We start from the raw sequence: 22722 nt of genomic DNA, 5'->3' as shown, positions 1-22722 counted from the left end.
TCATGGGCACAGAGCTACCATACTGGCCCTGGACCCCATCCCCAGACTTTTACAAGGAAGAAAAGTAAAAATCTATCATGTTTAAGCCACTACTGTTTGGACTTGCTTTTATATGGGGTTAAATCTAAATATGTTCAGTGCAGGCATTAACTGAACTTTGTACCTAATTTGGTTCCATTCTTCAGAGGCCTTGCATAGTGCTTTGAAATAAATCTTAGTAAAGGTTTCCTAAATTGAGGGTATGTGATTTTTTTTTCAAAGAATCTTTCTTATCACTGGGGTTCACAGACACTTTGGAAACCTGATGAAAGTTATACGCTCCTTCTACAGAAAAATAACAATATTTAAGCACAAAACATGGTATTTCAAAGATGCCATGAGCCAGACAGAGACCATAGCTCTGAGACTGAAAACTCACATCTTAGAGAGTGGTAGTCCCCATACACCCGGAATGCCAACAACTGCTGATCTCTACAAAGCCTTATGTAGCAACAATAATTAAATTCTAGGCCACCTGGAGATTTACATTACCCAATTTTTAATCTTAATAATTAAACTTGATGGGGTCCCTGGGTGGCTCAGCGGTTTAGTGCCTGCCTTCAGCCCAGAGCATGATCCTGGAGTCCCAGGATCGAGTCCCGCATTGGGCTCCCTGCATGGAGCCTGCTTCTCCCTCTGCCTGTGTCTCTGCCCCTCTCTCTCTCTCTGTGTCTCTCATGAATAAAAAAATAAAATATTTAAAAATAATAATAATTAAACTTGAAAAAAGAATGCAAGGATACCCTAGGGAAAATTATTTAAGGGCCACAGTTATTTACAAAGCATGAACAACAGGCTTAATTGCATACAAGTGCCAACTCTGGCCTGGTACCTGAATGAACGGCCACCTTCTTGACCACATAACTGCTAAGAGCTGTGATCTGCCGAGGGATAGGCACAGTCCCGCTAGAGAGGCCCAGTCCCAGTCGGCCATTCGTGGCTTCTCCACAGGCATATACCTTCCCTTCTACAGTCACTGCAAAGAACAAGAGCAAAGACAAGACTCACTTTTCACAACATAACAACTATGTTTTTAATGGTAAGTATAACTTAAAAAATTTTTAGTATAAGAATCATACCTGCAAACAAACTTTTAGAACCACCAGCCACCTGTACTACATTCAAAGCAGAGAGTGTCTCAGAGAACGAAGGAACCTTTATCTAGAACGGGAATTTTTTGTTAAGCAAAAGAAGGAAAAAGATCATTTTATTTACACTTTTAAAATTACAAGTAACCTTACTAGATGATACTAGGAATTACTTTTAATTTGCATGATTATATTAACCAAAGAAGTTCTTTTCTCTTAGAGATACACCAGAGTATTCCAAGGATGAAATGATATATTGAGATATACTTTAAATGGGGGGTGGAGGGGTATAAAAGAAGTTAATAAAGACAGGGACACCTGGGTGGCTCAGTAGTTGAACATCTACCTTCAGCTCAAGGATCGAATAGTGCATCGGGCTCCCTGCAAGTAGCCTGCTTCTCCCTCTATGTCTCTGCCTCTCTCTGTGTCTCTCATGAATAAATAAATAAAATCTTTTTAAAAAATTAAAAAATAAAAAGTAAAATAAAATAAAGACAAAAAATATGACCCTTTACTGTTAACTGTTGAAGCTGGTACCGGAATATGAGGGCTCAGGTCCCTATTCTTTCTACCTGCTATGTTTGAACAGCTCCATAATAAAAGGTGAAAAATAAAATACACATAATGTAAAGATAAAACCAAGCATAGTCTAGTAAACTATGCTTTATTTCAGGTCATGTGCTGCTCATTCTTATTGATTCTGACATCTCTAAGAAATTAAATGCTTCAACTTCCCATTGTAGATGGGTGTGACTTAATTTAAAATTCTTAAAGCCCTTGTCTAAGAAACCCTTTATGAATCCCAGAAATGATCAGATAGTCACTACTACAGTGCAAGAAAGACTCTTCAACCCAACCATGGAATGCCAAATCTATCCTTCACATGCAAACTCCAACAAAGGGCCACGTGCTCAGGATCACCTAGAGAGCCCCACACTATCACAACTGAGACTCCCAGACTTTACTGCCCCTGGCCCACCTCCAAATGGAGTCTAGGGGCCTTAAAACACAAATGCATTCAAGGCCTTTCAAATAAAGAAGAAAATTTGTTATATTTGAGAGATTTAAAATGAATTCTAACTTTCCTAAAAATGCAGGCAATAAGGGATCTTACCATGGGTAAAAGTCTCACAGAATACTAAAAGGAAACAGAGACACTCACTGAAGAGAAACCGTTTCCAGGCACTAAAACTTCATGGAGGAATTTGTTTTATGGCTCCTCAGCTAAGAGACACTAAGTAACATAACGGGTGATTAAATCAACTCTAGTTCAAAGGCATCATTTGTTCTATCTACTCTTTTTTTTTTTTTTTTTTTAATTTTTATTTATTTATAATAGTCACAGAGAGAGAGAGAGGCAGAGACACAGGCAGAGGGAGAAGCAGGCTCCATGCACCGGGAGCCCGACGTGGGATTCGATCCCGGGTCTCCAGGATCGCGCCCTGGGCCAAAGGCAGGCGCCAAACCGCTGCGCCACCCAGGGATCCCTGTTCTATCTACTCTTTAAATGATATCTTGCTCATCTTCATACCACTATGGCATTTTTTACACATTATTTTGTTCATTGTAAGCAAAAATGCTTACTGTTTTGAAGGCAAGATAAATATAATTACTGTTTATAATTTTCATCTATATACTTATTGAATATTTTCAAAAATGTATTTTCTAGTTTACTGAGCAGCAGTAATACAATTACATCCAAAGTGCACTATTGGGACACCTGGGTGGCTCAGTGGTTGAGTATCTGCCTTTGGCTCAGGGCATGATCCCAGAGTCCTGGGATCAAGTCCCACATCGGGCTTCCTACAGAGAGCCTGCTTCTCCCTCTGCCTGTGTCTCTGCCTCTCTCTCTCTCCATGTCTCTCGTGAATGAATAAATAAAATTTTTAAAAAATAATAATAAAGTGCACTATTTTCCAAGGACAGGGGCTTTAACAGAAACTAAGTTTTGATGTCTATGAAGGATTTCTTCAGAAAAGTCAATTTAAAAAACAACTGATAGAAGGTAAGCCATCATAAAAACTTTAAAAGAGGTCTGATTATTAGTGAGTCTCCAGGACAAATGTACCAACAAAGCTCATCCTCAATCATTTGATGACAGGTAACACAGAAACTACAGGCAGAAGAAGGATACCTTAGAGCCCTTCAGGCCGCCCAGCTGGTCCTTGTCATTCAGTCCCCACACAAACACTTTGGTTCTTATTGTAGCTGCTGATTCCAGCCCTGCAGCCTTCTTTCTAATAAGGCTAACCAAACAAAAAAGACAGAAATAGAGATCATTCAACATAAAAATATTTTTTTTAAGCAAAAAGGAAAGCAACCTCAAGCAAGCAAAATTGTTGGTTATTGTAAGACTCTTAAAGTTCTTTTTTAGTAAAACTTAAATAAATTAAAACTAAAATAAATAAAACCTAGAAGAAATTAGTGTGCTAGAGGGTCAAAATTTCTAGATACCAGCATGCTACCTTTTAATAATATAATTTAACTCTAGTGTTTTCAGTGGAGACCTTTCTATGACACACTATGCAGCTCTCTTTTCTTCTTATATACCAGCTGTTTTACTGACTCACAGATATTCCCACCCAATGCCTCAACACACAGCTACTACAGATGTTAAATGCTGAGAATATTAATTATTAAATGGCCCCAGGAATCACCACTGGGTCAGGCACTGTGGCAATGTCCCTAAATCTAAACATCTGTTCGGTCATATTTTCCCTCAAAGAACTAATAAAATAGTCACAGCCATACGACTTTTGAGGTACTCTAACACAAATACATGTCCCAAAGCAAAATGCAATTTTCTGGCTACACACCCTCTACCCACCATAAGGCTAGCTGGGCTAGAGGTCCCCTATATCCTTTCTCTCCTGAGAAGTCTGCTCTGTACGTCAAGGCTTCTGAAGCATAGCTCTCTCTGGCAGTTGGCTCCTACCACCTTGCTCATTCTATCTCTTAACCTGCCTTCAATAAGTTCAAAGTATAGTCAACAAAGCACTCTAATTCTCGAACTTGAGATCATTAAGTACATAGTGTTATTCTCTTGATTGTTAGTTGATGCCAGGTACTAAGGAATCTGTGTTTGAGGTTTTTGGCTTTTCAATTGCTTTTGTTCTCTTTTTATAAACTAGGATGGACAATTAAAGGCTCCAGAGACTAGGTTCTAGCTAGGTAAGATTTTTTTTACCATATTATATACTAATGAATATTTACTTTAAAGGATCAAAATTTTATGGCTTGGGTATTAAAATGTAGGAAAATTCTTTCATCTGATACCAGGCACAAGAAAGCAAGTATATATATATATATATATATATATATATATATATATATATATATAGTAATTACAGATCTTCCTCTACTTACAATGGTACTATACCCCCAATAAACTCATCATAAATTGAAAAAATCATGTTGAAATGCATTTTAAAAATGCACCTAACCTACTCAACATCAAACTTTAGCCTTGCCTACCTTGAACATGCTGAGAACATTTACATTATCTTACAGATGGACAAAATCACCTAACAAGCCTATTTTATAATAAAGTGTTGAATATCTAATGTAATTTCTTGAATAGTATACTGAAAGTGAAAAAACAGTATTAAAGAATGGCTATAATAAATATATTGATTATTTATCCTTATGATTTCATGGATGGGTGCTCATTGCTGCTGCCCAGTATTACAAGAGGATTGTACCACATATTGCTAACTTGGGAAAAGATCAAAATTCAAAGTACAGTTTCTAAAGAAATGTGCATTACTTTTGCACTATTGTAAAGTAAAAAAAACTTGCAAGTCAAACTATCGTAAATCTGGGACCACCTATACCTGACATACCCGGTAACACATTTTTAGTCAAAAGTATGTATGGAACACCAAGAGTGATACTCAAAATATGTAGTAACTGGTACCATGTAATGACCAACCCTTCAGAAAGGAGGCCAGCAGTCAGTCAGTGTGGGCATACCCCAGTTGGGTGTGTACCCTGTGGGTGTTTGGACCACCTTGAAATCATTAGCTGGTCTTATAGGAAAAGAAAAACATTACATTCAAATACCCAGAATTCTTCTATTAATGTATTCAATATTTGTAAAAACTTAATCAATGAGTAAAGCTCAAACTTCTTTAGTTATCTCATATATACAGTACATGTACATATTCACCCAACTCATTTTCATAGCTACTGAATAAAAATATGCAAAGCCATAAGCCTTTCTCTTGGAAATCTCAATGATTCATATAAGTGAACTGGTATTTTCCTTTAATGTACACAGATACCATCAGTTTGAATCATAACATACAGTGCAACATATATTCTAGATGAGGTAATGTTACATAATATATACTATTTTCTTTACAGTTTTAATGCAAACGTTCCAAAATAAAACAAGACAGAATCCAAACCCAAGATCATAGAACCCTAGAATAGTCTCACTTATTATCACAGTTGCCACTCATTCATGACTAAATGGATGTGCTTTAATAGCAGTGAGAGGCAGCACTCCTCTATTTCTAAAAGAAAAGCACTTACTGCAAAAGGCAGTGGTTAGAAGAACTCAGCTAGCATGGTACCTGCCTCCTTTGTGTATCTGCAAAGACCAGGCTACAGCAGCAGAACAACAGTAACACGTATCAACTGATTTTGCATATCGTTTGATTTAGCAATTTACTTTTAGCCATCTAGCTATGAAAATACAACTTATCTGAGGAAGAGAGATCATCTACATTGTTTTCTGCTGGGACATGAACAAGACCCAGAACACAACCCCCTGTACATATGAGTCCTCTATAAACAGAATTTAAAAGAGCAAACATGCAGAAACTGGGCAGATATCTTTCTTCATCCTTGGTATATGCTATTTGCTTGCCAAAACACCTCTGCTTTGAAAACTCTGACTTTTTCTGAAAGTATGCCTTTAGAGGGAGTTTTCCTTATTCTCCTGACAAATCAATGCTTTTTTCTAGATTTTTAAAGCACTATGAACTTCTTCATGCACTTTACACAATCGAAAGCCACTCCTGATGTGTGAGTTTGTCTTATCTTATTTTGCATATTTGCCATAGCATTCACAGGATGGAGAACAGTTTAGCCCACAATAGGTATTTAATAGATGGATGATGAAGGAAAATGGTAATAGTTATCACTATAGCACTCCTGCAAATTATCGAATTAAGAAAATGAGAACATAGTCATAAGATGAAATACTGCGCTCAAAAAAATTATATGACAGAAGACTAATGATATGGATATTTTGGAAATGAATGTTGCCCATAATTGCACAATGATGTGAATGTACTTAATGTCACAGAACCAGACAGTTAAAAATAGCTAAGAGGATAAGTTTTATGTATGATGTATTTTATCATCATAAACTTTTTTAAAGTTAACAGTAAAGTATTTAGCAAAGAAAACTGTAAAATATATAGCATATATCCATTTCAAAGGAAAACACACTTAGGGACAGATAAAAAGAAAACTACAAGTATATATACCAAAATATTAGCTGCAATATTTCAGGTAGAAAAAAAAAAATCCAACATTTTTATTTCCTCTTTTTAATATTTATCTAAATACAATATGTTTCTACATTAAACATTCTCCTAAAATTAAAGTTTTAAAAACTAAAATTTACCTGAGTACATAAAACTATTCTCATTATGGAATACAGTCTAATTAAATATTCACTTTTGAAAGTGAGAATTTTGGAATGAGCACCACCAATAACAAATGGCTCTCACCTCCCACTGTTGCCTTTCTCATCCTCTTCCTCTTCATTGTCTGAGGCTAAGAAAGGAACTGCAGCCAAATCTTCCTCCTCTGCACGGATCCGTCCCAGCAGGATAAGACCATGGATTTTACAATCAATTCCCGAACTCCTGCACTGCTTTATAGCAATTTCAATATACCTGTGATACTAGACACAAAAACAGTAAGCTACAGACTTTTTAGAATCAAATACACGAAATACTTAAACTGGGAGCAGCACATTTGAGACATGGAATGTGTAGAAAACTAGAGCTCTTTTACTTAAGTTCTGGAAATATCAAGCAAGTTAGGCAAAATTAATACCGTCATGTTTGAGGACAGTTTAAAAGAAGTCATTAATCACCAAGTATGTCTACCCAGGGCATTGGACTCACACTTATTTTCTTACTAAAATGAAACTATGATAGCCTTACTGGATGACTAGAAACTTTTTGTCTTAAAGCTTTCTTGAGGGGCACCTGGGTGGCTCAGTAGGTTAAGCATCTGATTCTTGATTTCAGCTCAGGTCATGATCTCAGGATCCTGAGACTGAGCCCCACATCTCCACTGGGTGTGAAGCCTACTTGGGATTCTCTCTTTCCCTTTGCCCCTGTCCACCACCCCCACCCCCACCCCCTCACTTGCATGCTCCCGCACATGGGCTCTCCCACTCTCATTCTCTCTCAAAAAAAAAAAAAAAAAAACTTCCTTGAATCAAGATGTATTAGGAAAGAGATTAAATTAAATATCAGATAGTTAAGCACCTTCATAATTTTTAGAATAAAAATATGTATACTGCAACACTATCACATAGTTCCAAGTGATCAACATATAAGCAATTTTGCTCATATATGGATTATAACAAGAAAATTCCAGACAGCATGTTGTCTCATAACTTCTGTATGTATCAAACAAGTACGGGCTTTTAAAAAATATATCCACATTACTATTATCATAGCTAAAACAATAATTTCACAGATCATCTAATATGCTACCAGTGATTAACTTTTCTGATCCTCTCGTAAACATTTTTCTATTGTTGGCTTATTCAAATCAAGATCCAAATAGGATGCAACCTCTCTCTGTTATTCCTTGACATTCATTTGTTAAGGATAGTTCTTTGTCCTGCAGAATGCCCCATATCCTACTATTTGGCATTTACAGTATTCCTCTATTCTTTCATTTCCTATGAACAAAGAGTAATGCAGCATGAAGCACATATACTTCAAATGACTTCCTATTGCTTCAATTGAACTTGATCAAACCTCAAGATCTACTACCTATGATGTCACAGGAAGCACAGGTGGGAACAAAACCACTGGGATGCAAAAGACAAATTAAAAAATGAAAAATGCTACAGGAAAAGAAAACCCAATTTCCTTCTTTAGCAAGAAAAAAACCAAGAGAATCAAGACTTAAATGAAGTACAAAGTGCAGGCACATAAACTAACTGCAAAAAAATATTTATGGGATAATTGGGAAAATGTATACACTGACTGGATATTATATGATATTAAAGAATAACCGTTAGCTGTGATAATGGCATTGCAGTTACATTTTCTCAGTCCTTGCTAGAGATTAATATTGAAGTACACAATATGGATAAGATCGTATCTCGGATTTGCTTTTAAACATTCTAGGAATGTAAAAATAGACTTACAGAAGGAGACAATGAAACACAATTGACAAAATGTTGATGATTGCTGAAGATAGGTCAAAGGTTTGTAGGAGAGTCAGTATACTTTCTATTTTTGGTTATGTTAAAAAATTACCATAATAAGCCATTTTTATAGGAAAGACTGCTAGAATGTCCAGTGGCTTCCCATGAATGATAATATTCTAGTTCTTAAATTGGTTGGAGCAACGGAGAGTGGGTCATGAGTTTTCCAATTACTCATAATACTTCGTATTTCTCACACATCATGTATACTATATAATAAATTGTTCTAAATTGAAAATTTATTGGACAATATACCTTTTATGAACAATAATCTCAGTTACTGATTTAATTAACTCTAGTTTTTAATTTAAAGTACAAATACATTAGAAGTATAATTAAGACGTTAGACAAGCTGCTTTCAGTTACCTAATAATGAGTTAACAATAAAATGCACGAAAATTCAATAGTATCTTTTTCAGAAAAATTCAATATTATCTTTCATTTTAATAATTTACCAGTTTATTCATTAACACCACTGGTAATAATTATTAATTAACTAATTGGTATATCACAAAATAGTTCAATGACTCTCAAGAATTAATAATGTTCCATAATTCTATTTATTGAAGATTGGAAATAAAGGTCAGATCATCAATTCTCTGCCTTGGGAAAAGGAGCTGGTACATTCCCATAGACTGGAAACAAGTTACAAACCTAATGGCTATGTGTCAGCTTGTTTTAAGTAACACACTGGGACCACCTTGAATTTGTCTGCCCTTATGCAGGCAGCCTAATAATAATAATGAATGGCTAACTACATTTAATAATTTAAAAATACACTTACTTATACTTAACTTTAGATCAATAAAAGTTCTTTATTAGTATCTTTATCCACTATCATAATAATTAAGTCCTCATGAGACAATAGTATGGATGCTATTATTTGAAGAATGTTTAATTTGTTAAAATAGTGTTGACATGTCAGTAGAAAAATTTATGGGAAGATTGAAAGTCTCACTGCTCCTTATTATAGAGGTACTATATAAAAGAACCTTCACTGACCTCTCAGCATTTTCAAGATTTGTAAGAAGCTTGTATTCAATCTTGAAAATTACCTTATAATGCATCAAAACAGATCAATAGCTCAGCATTTGATGTCAACAGGTATGAAAACAAAAAAGCAGTATCAGTGTCACATGTGCAGTTAGAAAAAACCATCACACATTAGTAGATACACAATGAAAAAAAACAATCCTGTGCTGGTTACAGAGAGTATTCTGAAGTACCTGGTAACAATTTTGCTAGGAGCTTTACCCTCACTTCTTACTAAGATGGTGAGAATGAGACTTACTTTGTTTCCTTTTCAAGCTGATCTGATAAATAGCAAATTCAAGTTATGTACCTGTCAAATTTTAAAATGTAATTACTTAATTTAAGGGGAAAATAACCTCAATGTTATTATAGAGACAGTCAAAAAAGCCATCTCCATTGTCATTTGCAAACTATCAAAAAAGAACACCTACTTACCTCTGTGCAGTCATTCAGAAGGGACACTGTTGTGTCAGTGGGGTTAATATTGATTGTCTTTAGTTCAATTAGGTTATTTAGGGAATTTCCACCTGGGGGGGGGGAAGGGGATAAAGAAATCAGACAAAGGTAGTTGTATCATATGACAGAAGATGCTGAATAAACTAATTCAATTACCTGACACCACCACAAGGGAAGGCATGTAGCTACTGTCAGCGGGATCAACTATCATTTTTAATCTATGAACAAGAACATCTGGGAAAATCTCCAAACGAATCCAATGCTTTAAAAAAAAAAAACAAAAAAATGTATTCTCAATTTATAAAATTCAGCCATATTTTAGCCATGAAAATAGTATCACCAAAGCTCAAATCTACATGAGATTTTCTAAATATGATGGTCATTCATTTGGGAAATATAAAAAATAGTGAAAGGGAATAAAGGGGAAAGGAGAAAAAATAAGTGGGAAATACCAGAAAGGGAGACAGAACATGGAAGACTCCGAACTCTGGGAAACGAACTAGGGGTGGTGGAAGGGGAGGAGGGAGGGGGGTGGGGGTGACTGGGTGGCGGGCACTGAGGTGGGCACTTGACGGGATGAGCACTGGGTGTTATTCTGTACGTTGGCAAATTGAGCACCAATAAAAAATAAATTTATTTAAAAAAATAAATAAATAAAAATAAATTTATTAATAAAAAAATAATATATAAATAAATACAGAATATGGCCTGAGAGGAGTATTCCACTCCACTACTTATTAGAGGAAAGTCTCACTCTAAACCCAGAAATGATGTGTTTATAGACTCCTGATCTGGGGGGGAGGGGCCTTTATACTCAAGAGCAGTGGGTTATAAAAAATACTAGAGTCAAGACGGAAACACAGCCCCTCTCTCCAAGCTGGACCATAAGTTCAGACACTTGCATGCAATTATAACATTCCGAAGAGCAACACCTATTTGTTCAGATATATTAGAAAAACTGCTTTCCAGAAGCAGAATCTGAACTCATACATTTTATGCGGGGAAAGTAACAGAAAACAATTGCACCCTATTACACACTGTATCAATTGGTCAGTTAGATAAAATCTGTTACATATATCATTAAAAATCTCTGACAATAAAAACTGGATAGGGACACCTAGGTGGCTCAGCAGTTGGGTGCCTGCCTTTGGTTCGGGGCATGATCCTGGGTTTGGGGACTGAGTCCCACATCAGGCTTCCTGCATAGAGCCTGCTTCTTACTCTGCCTATGTTTCTACCTCTCTCTGTATGTGTGTCTCATGAATAAATAAATAGAATCTTAAAAAAAAACTGAATGGTATATTACTCAGTTGCTTTAAAAATAATTCTGAACTAAAATACAAAATCAGTACTGACAGGTGCCATCACAATATAACTCAATAGGTTTTTTTTCAAAGTTCATTTTGAAGCTTAGAAGATAAAATCATCTAAATAGAAGCATTTCTGGAAGTACCCCAATGGAACACCTACCTTTCCTTGTGAACCAGATGACTGCCAGCAGGGCTCACTGCCATCAATAAGACGAGAAGCCTGGTTCACAGAGGATGACACATTTAGGCTCTTTACCATCCGGGACCAGCTATCCAGCAGCATTCCTGGCTGACTGCTGTGACAACGCTTTAGCTGTTTTCCAGAACGGCCACAAAATATTGCAGACTGTCCTATTTAATGGTGGTCAAAAAACGGTGGTGTTAATACATGTAGAGCAAAACCTTCCCAACCAAGAAATAAAGAATACTAAACGGTGAAGAGCTTCTTACTTCAAGAAAATAGTTAAGTTTTCAAATTAAAAAGAACTCATAAGGGTACCTGGGTGGTTCAGTCAGTTAAGTGTCTGACTCTTGATTTTGGCTCAGGTCATGATCTCAGGCTTGAGAGATCAAGCCTAGCAGAGAGCCTGCTTAAGATTCTCTCTCTTGGGGCAGCCCCGGTGGCGCAGCAGTTTAGTGCCACCTGCAGCCTGGGGTGTGATCCTGGAGACCCGGGATCGAGTCCCACGTCAGGCTTCCTGTATGGAGCCTGCTTCTCCCTCTGCCTGTGTCTCTTTCTGCCTCTCTCTGTCTCTATGAATAAATAAAATCTTAAAAAAAAAAAAAAGATTCTCTCTCTCTCTCCCTCTCCTTCTGCCCCTCCTCCCAACCCCTCTTCACCTCTGGCTAGCTCACTCACGCTCAGATAAACGGAACTAATAAATACCTGAAATAGCTTCAAAAAGCCCAGTGTAATTTACACGAATTTATGAAATGAACTTCATAGAATGCTATGATTTACTCTACTTGATTCTCAAGTAACAACAGCATATGTACTTCCAGATGGAGGGATACATAGAAGCCAAGCGGGGGGGGATACTAACAAAAAACATTCTTATTAAATTAAAAGTGCTAACAAAATAATGTTCTTGGGGGATCCCTGGGTGGCGCAGCGGTTTGGCGCCTGCCTTTGGCGCAGGGCGTGATCCTGGAGACCCGGGATCGAATCCCACGTCAGGCTCCCTGCATGGAGCCTGCTTCTCCCTCTGCCTGTGTCTCTGCCTCTCTCTCTCTCTCTCTGTGACTATCATGAATAAATAAATAAAAATCTTTAAAAAAAATGTTCTTATTAAAAATGCTGTTACAGGGTCGTGTGGGTGGCCCAGTCAGTTAAGTATACAATTCTTAGTTTCTGCTCAGGTCATGATCTCAAGGTTGAGATGAAGCCCTGTGCTCAGCATGGAGTCTGCTTAGGATTCTCTTTCTCCCTCTCCCTCCCCCTTCACATGCACATATGCATGCATATGCTCTCTCTCCCTAAAATAAATAAATGAATGAAATCTTTTTTAAAAAATGCTGTTACAAATGCAAAGCAAAAACAAATCTGTAAAGAGTTTCCAATTCCATGAACAGCAAACCTGGAATTTCATCTAACCCTCCCACAGAGGACAACTAGAGGAGGCAAACAAAATACTTAAAGATGAATAAATCATATAAGTATCAGAAATAACAAGATGGTAAAGAATTATAAGACCAGAATCTGAGGAAGGTTAAGACAAAGAGATGTCTAGATGAGCAATGCCGTATATATCCGAGGCTACTCTTCGCTGATGGTAACTGCCAGTTAGGAGAACTTACAAAGGAAAAAAAAAAAAAACATACTACTTTTGAAAGCCTTGGGGAGGGGAGGGGAGAGAAGGGGAGAGAAGGGGAGGGGAGGGGAGGGGAGGACCAGGAATTGGAGTCCAGAGCCCACCAGGAGAGAAAGGGATAGCCATAAAAAAAGCCCGCATTTTGGGCTGGGATCCCAACAGGGAAAATCCCCAGAGGAAGGGTAAACTGTGCAGTGCTGTTTGTTTTTACAGATTATGGCTTAGCATGAAATCCTCTCAATCAATGACACTAGACTGAGATGAGCCCAGATAGTTATCTACCTCAATTATCTAGAAGACTAACACTCTCCCCCCATAATCTCTAGAGAATATCTTAGGCCACAAACTGATTCAAGAAATAATTTTTTAAATATAATGTCCACTACATAATGGCATATGAGACTAGAAAACATGACTAAAAAAACTACTAGAAGTACGAGACAACAGAAAGAGATCCACAGAGTCTCCAGATTAGAGTTGTAAGACACAGGTTTTAAAATAACCATACTTACTTAGATTTGAAAATATAAGTCACTGAATATTTCAGCAGACAACTGAAAGACTTACAGGATAGAGAGAAGATCAGACACAGGTGAAAGGAATCCCAAAAATAGAAGAGAAAACAGGACACAATGTTTGAAGAAATACTGACTAAAAAATTTCCAGAACTGACAAAAGATATCAAGCCACAGATTTAAAAAGCTCTGTTTCGAATGTTGCTGAGCATAGATCTTAAATGTTCTTACCTCCCCAAAACACACATGTGATAGATCTGTTAACTAACAACTAACCTCATTGTGGTAATTATTTTGCAATATATATATTATATATATATAAAATCATCACAATGTACATCTTAAGCTTACACAATGTTATACTTCAATTATAGTTAAACAAAGCTAGAAAAAAAATAAAGAAAATAAAAGTAAAGAGTCCTGCTAACCTCAAGGAAGATAAATAAAAAGAAACATACTTTTATGCACATGTAAAATTTGTGTAAGGTAAAAACAAAACAGTATCTCAAAAACAGCTAAGAGGAAATACAAAAACTGATTAGCTTTAATGGAGCAATAACTATACTTCCCGCTGACCTTAACAGAAATATTATAAACTGAATAACAATGGAATAGCATTTTTAAAGAAAATTCCTAACAAAAACATTCTTCTCGAATGAAGAAGAAATAAGAAATTTTCATACACACAAAAATATAATTCATAACCACAGATGCATTAAAGAAAGTATTAAAGGCTATTCTTCAGGCAAGAGAAAAATGATGATAGAAAAAAATGATAGAGAAAAACTAAAAAATTGAAATATTAGGTTATGTGAAAAAATCTAAAATACTGGCTGTATATAATAACAATATTATATGGTTAAAAATGTGCATGTATAAAATTGTAAAACACAATAAAAACATGGTAATTTAAATTAGAAAGAGGGTAAATAAAGTTAAAGGGAACTAAGGTCCTTGCATTGCTTAAAAGAAAGTAAAAATACTAAATTTTAGATTTTGGTAAGTCAAAAGGTGGATGTTTTAATATCTTGAGTAACTATTAATACTAAAAATGTAACAAATATACTACTCATATAGATGAAATATATACTAAAAATGTGTGTAATTTCTAAGCCAAAATGGGAGGGAGGGGGTGTTGGAGTGTTAACTAATTAAAAAATATCAATCCAAAGAAAGATGATATGTAGGGTGCCTGGGTGGCTCAGTCGGTTAAGCATCTGCCTTCAGCTCAGGTCATGATCCCAGATCCCTGGGATCATGTCCCACATTGGGCTTCCTGCTCAGTGGGGAGTCTTCTCCCTCTGCTCCTCTCCCCAACTTGTCCTCGCTTATATATGCAAGCTCTCTCTTTCTCTCACAAAAATAAGTAAATGAAATCTTTAACAACAATAAAAAAAAGAAAGATGGAATGTAGAAAGAGGAACAGAGAACAGGAAGGACAAATAAACACTGAGAAGTGTTCAATTTAAATAAAAATACATCAGTAATTGTCTTAATGTAAATACCTAAATGATCCATATAAAAGACCAACATTAAAAAAAAAAACCAACATTATCATACTGGAATTTTAAACTATTTACAACTTATAAGAAATTATAAAATTTACAAGAATACAGAATGATTGAGGGTAAAAGGCTAAAAAAGATGCACTAAGGGGCACCTGGTGGCTCAGCTGGTTAAAGGACAGATGCTTGATTTCAGCTCAGGTCATGATCTCAGGACTTGTATTCAGCAGGGAGTCTGCTTAAGATTTTCCCTCTCCTTCTGCCCCTTCCCCCTCCACAGTGCTCTCTTTTCTCTCTCTAAAATAAATAATCTTTAAAATTAAGTAAATAAATAAAGATACATTAAGCAAACACTAACTTTACCACAGAACTGCAAGAGACATTCTTTTAGGCACATATAAAGAATTTATAAAATCTCAGCATATAGAAATTATATGACCATATACAAGTTTCAAAGTGTCAAAGGTAAATCACATACTCTGAATGCAAAGCAGAAACCAGTAAAATTTCTGATATGTTTGAAACTTTAACAACCAATGAATACAAAAAAATAATTTTAACGGAATTTAAAAAATAACCTGAAATAATGAAATATCACTACATAGCAGTATTGCAGGATACACCTTAAGATTTGCTTAAAGACAAATTTAAAATTTTAAGTTTATGTATTAGAAAAGACAGTGAGAAAATGAGACAGCACTAACCTCAAGAAGATAGGATGAAAATAATCAACCTAAACCCAAACTCCATAGGAAAAAGAAATAATAAAGATACAAGAAATAGCAAAAAAAAAAAAAAAAAAAAAAGGCTAAAATTTGTCTCTCTGAAAAGACTAACTAAACTGATAAACCCACAGCAGGCCCATCAAGAAAAAAAAGAAATAATTCTTTAATAAGTTAGCCTTGAAAAGGAGATAACCCTAGATTCTACAAATCTCCCACATAAGAAAAAAATACGAATTAGAACTAGACAGGAATTTCCTCAACTTGATTGAAGGGCTATTTATGGAAAAACCCACAGCTAACATTATACTCAATGTGAAAGAATGAAAGCTTTTCTCCTAAATTCAGGAGCAAAACAAGGATGCCCACTTTTTCTACTTCTATTCAACTTTGTACTAGAAGAACTAGCTAAAGCAGGGAAAAATAATATAAGGCATTCAGATTGGAAAGGAAGAAGTAAAACCATCTTGGTTCATAGATAACATGATCTTATATGTAGAAAAAACAAACACAAAAAAAAATTGTCAGTGACAATAAATAAATTCAGCCAAGTTGCTGGATATTAATTCAATACACAAAATGTATTGAAGTGTAGTGTATATACCTATATACTAGCAACAAACATTCCAAAAGAGAAATTAAGAATTCCATTTAATATGGCATAAAAAATACTTAGCAATACATTTAATCCAGAAGGCATAAGACTTGTACACTGAAAAATCACAAAACATTGCTGTAAAAAAAACTGCTGAAAGAAAGTCTAAGTAAATGGAAAAGATATCCCTTGCTCATGGATTGGAGAACTTAATATTATTAAAATAACAATTCTGCCCAAATCAACATATGAATTCAATGCAATTCTTATAAAAATACTGCTTACCAAAGTAGAAAAATCCATCCCCAGAGTTATACTGAATTTCAAAGGAAATAGCCAAAACAAGCTTGAAAAAAAAAAAAATCTGAAGGATTCACGCTTCCCAATTTCAAAACTTACTACAAAGCTAACATAACCACAACACATGGTTCACTATTGTCATAAGCATAGGCAAAAAGACCAAAAGAACAGAACTGCAAACCCAAAAATAAATTCTCACATCTATGGTCAATTGATTTTCAAAAAGAGTGCCCAGACTATTCAATGGTGAAAAGACAATCTTTTCAATAAATAGTGTTGGGAAACTGGAAGCACACATTTTGTATAAGAATGAAATTGAACTTTTACACTATACCATGTACAAAAATTAACTCAAAATGGACCAAAACCTAAGTTTAAGAGCTAAAATTATAACCTCCTAGAAAGAAAAACAGGTGCTAATCTTCATGACCTTTAGCAATGGTCTCTTAAATGGACACTGAAAGCAAATATGAGACCAAACACACAGGCCACAAGAGACACAACAGATAAAATGGACTTCATTAAAATTAAAAATTTACGCATCACTGAATCCTATCAAGAAAGTGAAAAGACAACCCAAATAATGGGATGAAATGAAATATTTGCAAATCATCTGATAGGGTTCAATGCACAGAATATTTAAAGAATTCCTACAACTTAACATCAAAAGTTTAAAAATGAGCAATGGACTTACACACATATCCGCTCCCCCCCCCCCAAATAAAAGATATACAAATGGCCAAAATGACATGAAAAGAGGCTCAATGTCATTTGTCATTAGGGAAACTCAAATCAAAATCATAAGATAATACTTCTCACCCATTAGGATGAGTATAATTTTTTAAAAAATGAAAAATAACAAATGTTGGTGAGGACATGGAGAAAGTGGAACCCTTATATACTCCTGGTGGGAATATAAAATTGGTAGAGCCAATGTGGAAAACATTTTGGTGCTTCCTCGAAGAACTACCATATGACCCTATAATTCCACTCCCAATTTTAAAAACACGAACTCAAACAGATTTGTACACCAATGTTCACAATAACATTATCCATAATAGCTGAAAGGTGGAAACAATCCAAATGTTTGTTAATAGATGAATGGATAAACAACATGGGCTATGTATGAAATATTAAGCCATAAAGAAATGAAATTCTGACACATGCTACAACATGGGATAAGCCCTGGAGACATAATCCTAAGTAAAATAAGCCAGACAGTAAAAGGTAAATTTTGGTTCCACCTATACATGGCACCCAGTGTCATCAAATTGATGGACACAGGAAGCAGACTGGAGGTTGCCAGGGACTGGGAAAGGGGAGAATGGGGAATTATCGCTTAATGGTACAGTTTCTGTCTGTAGTCATCAACAAGTTTTGGAAATACATAGTGGTAATGGTTGTGCAACATTCTCTGAATTGCACACTCCAAAGTGATTTAAAATGGCAAATTCTGTGTTGTACATATTCTGCCACAATAAAAAAAAAAAAAAGATATAATAAAAGACATGCAGACTCTCTCCATCTATCCAATTCTACACCCAATGCAACAAAACATTTATTAGTTTCTTGAGACCCTTTTAATATTCTTTATGGAAATACAACCAAACAAACCATGTTATTCTAATTTCCATAGTCCCTCATTGCTTGAAAAAAAAAGATAGCAAGGTTTCAAGTGTGTAAAACCATCTTTCCTGTTTTATTGTGTACACCGTGCAGTGCTCACCATATAAACTTTAAAGACCAAACTAAATAATGTGTGTGCACAATGATGATTTCAATAATATTTTAATGAAAAAGAGCATAACCATTCTACCATACCTGGTTCATTTATTCTGCCAAATGTATGTCTAGTGTTGTGTTTTCTGGTCTTGAAACAGGTTTCACAAAAATCAAAGTCATCACAGTTTCTGCATTTGAATCTAGATCCATTGATAGGAAACATCTGACAGCCATCACACCTATTTTTAAAACAACCATTGGATTAGTAAGAAAAAAAATATGGTCATTTCTTAAATTAAGGTAATTTATTAAATTTAATCCCAAAGAAAACCATTCCTCCCAAACAAATCTAGCAATATAAAAATTAACTCACGTAACCCCAGGATGAACACTAGGCACCAACTCCATTTCTGACAACAGCCCAGTCCAGTGAGACTGCTGAGGAAAGTCAACAATGACATCTTTTCCATTTGCACTGAAAGCTAGGACACAATAGAAATTGCTGAAACATCTTGGTCACCAATAAAAAGAAGTTATGTTAAAATTAAAACTATATCTAATCATGTGATAATTATATTGTAGTTATTTATGTTTTACAGAGAGTACTTCTCTTTTAGAGAGACATACTAAGATACTTATGGATGAACTAACACATGATGTCAATCAGGGATCGACTTCAAAATAATCAAGGGAAGGAATTAACTTAGGCCAGGGGTTGCCAACTATTAAAGCCAGGTGATGGGCACATGGAGGCTCATTTCGCTATATTCTCTATTTCTGTGTACGATTGACATTTTCTACAATGTTTGTTTCTTTGTTTTTAATTACATCAAGTTAAAAACTCCATTTAGTATTAGGAAATAAAAATCACAAGAATAATGTTAAGAGATCTCTTGTCCTTTGGTAAGTACACTCTGCTACTCAAAACGCTAACTTCTGAACCAAGTTCTCATCTTTAAAATTTATGTGTGTTTTAATTTATAAAGCTTCTAAGAACGTCTTAAGAGAAATGTTAAACTAAAGTATAATGTTAAATAAGCCATTTGTTCTTATGTAACCTGAGACATTCTCGCATTCCCCCACACTGGGAAGCACCACTATTATGACCAAGTCTTTCTAATCCAAACTATTCAATAGTAAGAGAGTTTTGTACAAAGTTCAAACAAAACAAAACAGGATCTCTTTATGGCCTTAGAAGAGTTTAAAATAAAAACAAATGCATTTTTAATTCTCATGCAATTGTTAAAATGGACACAGCATATCTTTTAAAGTATACCATGTGTTTGATTTGAAATCTCAATAATAGCACATTAAATATAAACTGAAAAGAATTTTATGTTTCCAGTTCCTAACCCCCACAATTTGTACATTTCCATTTCTTAAATTTAGTCCTAAATTTTTATATAGCAGAGAGAGAGCATGAGAGAGAGAGAGAGAGAGAGAGAGAGAGAGAGAGAGAGAGAGAGAAAGAAACAATTCCCGACTGAGGGGGTTGGCCAGACACTGACATATAGGCCATTTGGCAGAATGACTGAACAAGTTTACAGAACACCAATATCAAACAAGGTTACCCGGGACTGTGATAGATCAATACAAAAGCAAAACCACTCTTTACTCAGTCTGATCAAGTTCAAATCTAATCCAAACCACAAACACAACCAGACACCCTCCCAAACCTTTCTTCCCCAATCTTGGTTAGTATGAACTGCTTCCTTGACAACCATTTAACTTCATCCTAATTCCATTTTTTCTGCCTTATAGATTAATATTTATTAAAACACTCATTCTTAGAATTACCCTATTCCCTTGAATCCTCCCCCAAAATATCCAATGCAAACCCCATTAGTTCCTGGTTATACCCACTATGGAAACATCCCATTTTTGAGGGTATGCATCCTCCCGAGTGGTAGTGAGTTAATAAACTTGATTGGGTTCAACTATAGGTGTGTTCCTCGTCTAGAGACCACTGAGAAGCAAAAAAAAAAAAAAAAAAAACCTATTTATATATCATAGACTTTCTCCAGACTTGTTTTCCTTTGCTCTTGAAGAACAACAAAAAAATGAGTATATTACATTAGCTGATAAAAAGTTAACATTTGGAATTTTGTTGCCTGGATAATATTACCTTTCACAATCCCCACACTTTGATGAGTCACAGATCCCCACTTGTATTTCGGTGTGGTGACTGAAGATTTGACACGAACTTTATCACCAATCTTTATGTGAGAAGGAGAACTTGGTGGAGGATAGCCTAGAGATTACAATAAGGAAACTATAATTAGTATTTATTCCTGAGAACTCTCTCTACTTCAGAAAAAGCAGAAGAACTTACTCAAGAATGTGCTCACCTATAAGTTCCACATGAATATACCTAACCCAGTAAGTGCCTCCTTTCTGCTGCCAATCACACTGCACATTGAGGTCATGTAATCCATCTCTATCCAATTTGATAACCTTGCCCACATCTCCTTCACACACTTCTTCATATGTTCGACAGCATCTAACCATCATTCCCACCTAAGATTAAAATTAAAGTAAAAATCCAATTCACTGTATAGGTAAGATGAACAATTATAAGGAGCATTATTCTATTTCTAAAAAAGGATGTACTCTCAAGTCATTTTACACTAAACAGAACCAGGGCTCTTTAGGAAAACTGGCTGGCTCAATGTCTGGGGCAGGAAATACATAAGATGAACATGGATCAACTTGTGTCATAAAGCAAGTGAACTCTCAAAGAAAGATCAAAGTGTTCACTCAAAACAACAACCTGATCAGCAGGAATAATAGCTGAAACACATCAGATCCATATCAGCCAATAAATTCAACACAATGATAATAAGCAAAGTTTCTCAGTCATCTTTGTAAGTTCCATGGCACCAATTCACCATTCTGAAAATTGATAAAGCAAAGCAAAACAAAAATAAAAGAAGCATTTATTCTGCCTTTCCTACATAAACTATATTACAAAGAGTAACTACAGTTGATTTAAAAAGAAGTCTTCCGGGATCCCTGGGTGGCTCAGCGGTTAGCGCCTGCCTTTGGCCCAGGGCGCAATCCTGGAGTCCTGGGATCAAGTCCCAAGTCGGGCTCCCAGCATGGAGCCTGCTTCTCCCTCCTCCTGTGTCTCTGCCTCTCTCTCTCTCTCTCTCTCTCTCTCTCTCATTCACAAATAAATAAATAAATAAATCTTTAAAAAATAAAAAATAAAAATAAATAAATAAAAAAAAGTCTTGAAAGAAAAAACTTTAGCTAATAAATTTGGAAACCATGACAAAGTTAGAAAACCACTACTGTACAACCCTTCATGATGAGTCTGGGTGATGACACAAATGGCTATCAAAAGCACCAAAGTAGATAGAATACTTCTTAACAGATGGGAGTAGACTAACCAGACCAAACCAACAACACTGGATGCTGATCCATATGATACATTTGTGTCTAAGACACTGCCTGAGTCCAACAACTCCCCCCATTCCACCAGACCTTATTCTGATTTTACAGGAGATGCAGAGGAGGGAGGAATATGTGATCCAACAAAGTTTAGCCACAATAAATGACATGAAAAGGAGGGGGGAAAAAAGGAGGGAAAACTGTTCCAGGTTAAGAGACACTTCAAAAAGACATCACTCAAATGTAAGGTGTATGGCCCTGTTTATATTCAAATTCAAAAAGCAATTTCTGAGACAACTGGGAAAATCTGAGCAACCACTGGCTATAAGATGATATTATGGAATTATTATATATTTTGTTAGTTAACATTAGGTAACAGTAATGTTGTTAAGCTAAAAACAAATCCTTTATCAGAGTGCTTGGCTGGCTCACCCAGTAGAACATAAGACTCTCGATACTGGGGTTGTGAGTTCAAGCCCCATGCTGGGAATACAGCTTACTTGACGGGGGGGGGGGGGGGGGGGGGGGGGGGGGGGGGGGCGGAATCCTTTATCTATTACAAATAAATACTGACATGTTTACAGATGAAAGGAGATGATTTCTGGTATTTTCTCTGAAGTATACTAACTAGAAAAGAATTAAAACAAGAAAAGAAAGGATTGAAGATACATAAAGGACTATATAAAAAAGTCTAAATAGATTTTAAGACTTAGATGGCAGTAAGAATGATATAAGAAAAACAAGCAAAAATATATTTTTAAAG

At 35.6% G+C, this 22722-nt stretch overlaps 1 protein-coding gene across 10 annotated transcripts in view; it reads right to left on the bottom strand.

Moving 5' to 3' along the window:
* The window catches only part of HERC2 (HECT and RLD domain containing E3 ubiquitin protein ligase 2), a 243912-nt gene that overhangs the window by 77241 nt on the left and 143949 nt on the right, over positions 1 to 22722 (bottom strand). For all 10 annotated transcript variants that reach the window (XM_077868196.1, XM_077868211.1, XM_077868216.1 and 7 more), the window contains 11 exons: positions 20915 to 21083; positions 20692 to 20817; positions 18940 to 19048; positions 18666 to 18805; positions 11557 to 11747; positions 10243 to 10348; positions 10066 to 10157; positions 6872 to 7047; positions 3262 to 3373; positions 1119 to 1200; positions 872 to 1015 (listed from right to left, as the gene is read on the bottom strand). In XM_077868196.1, the coding sequence (XP_077724322.1) occupies positions 872 to 1015; positions 1119 to 1200; positions 3262 to 3373; positions 6872 to 7047; positions 10066 to 10157; positions 10243 to 10348; positions 11557 to 11747; positions 18666 to 18805; positions 18940 to 19048; positions 20692 to 20817; positions 20915 to 21083 (1447 nt within the window). The remainder of the gene's footprint in view (positions 1 to 871; positions 1016 to 1118; positions 1201 to 3261; positions 3374 to 6871; positions 7048 to 10065; positions 10158 to 10242; positions 10349 to 11556; positions 11748 to 18665; positions 18806 to 18939; positions 19049 to 20691; positions 20818 to 20914; positions 21084 to 22722) is intronic.

This window comes from Canis aureus, chromosome 2 (genome assembly GCF_053574225.1).
Source record: "Canis aureus isolate CA01 chromosome 2, VMU_Caureus_v.1.0, whole genome shotgun sequence".
Classification (NCBI taxonomy): Eukaryota; Metazoa; Chordata; class Mammalia; order Carnivora; family Canidae; genus Canis; species Canis aureus.
This window is presented reverse-complemented; position numbering and strand designations above follow the sequence as displayed.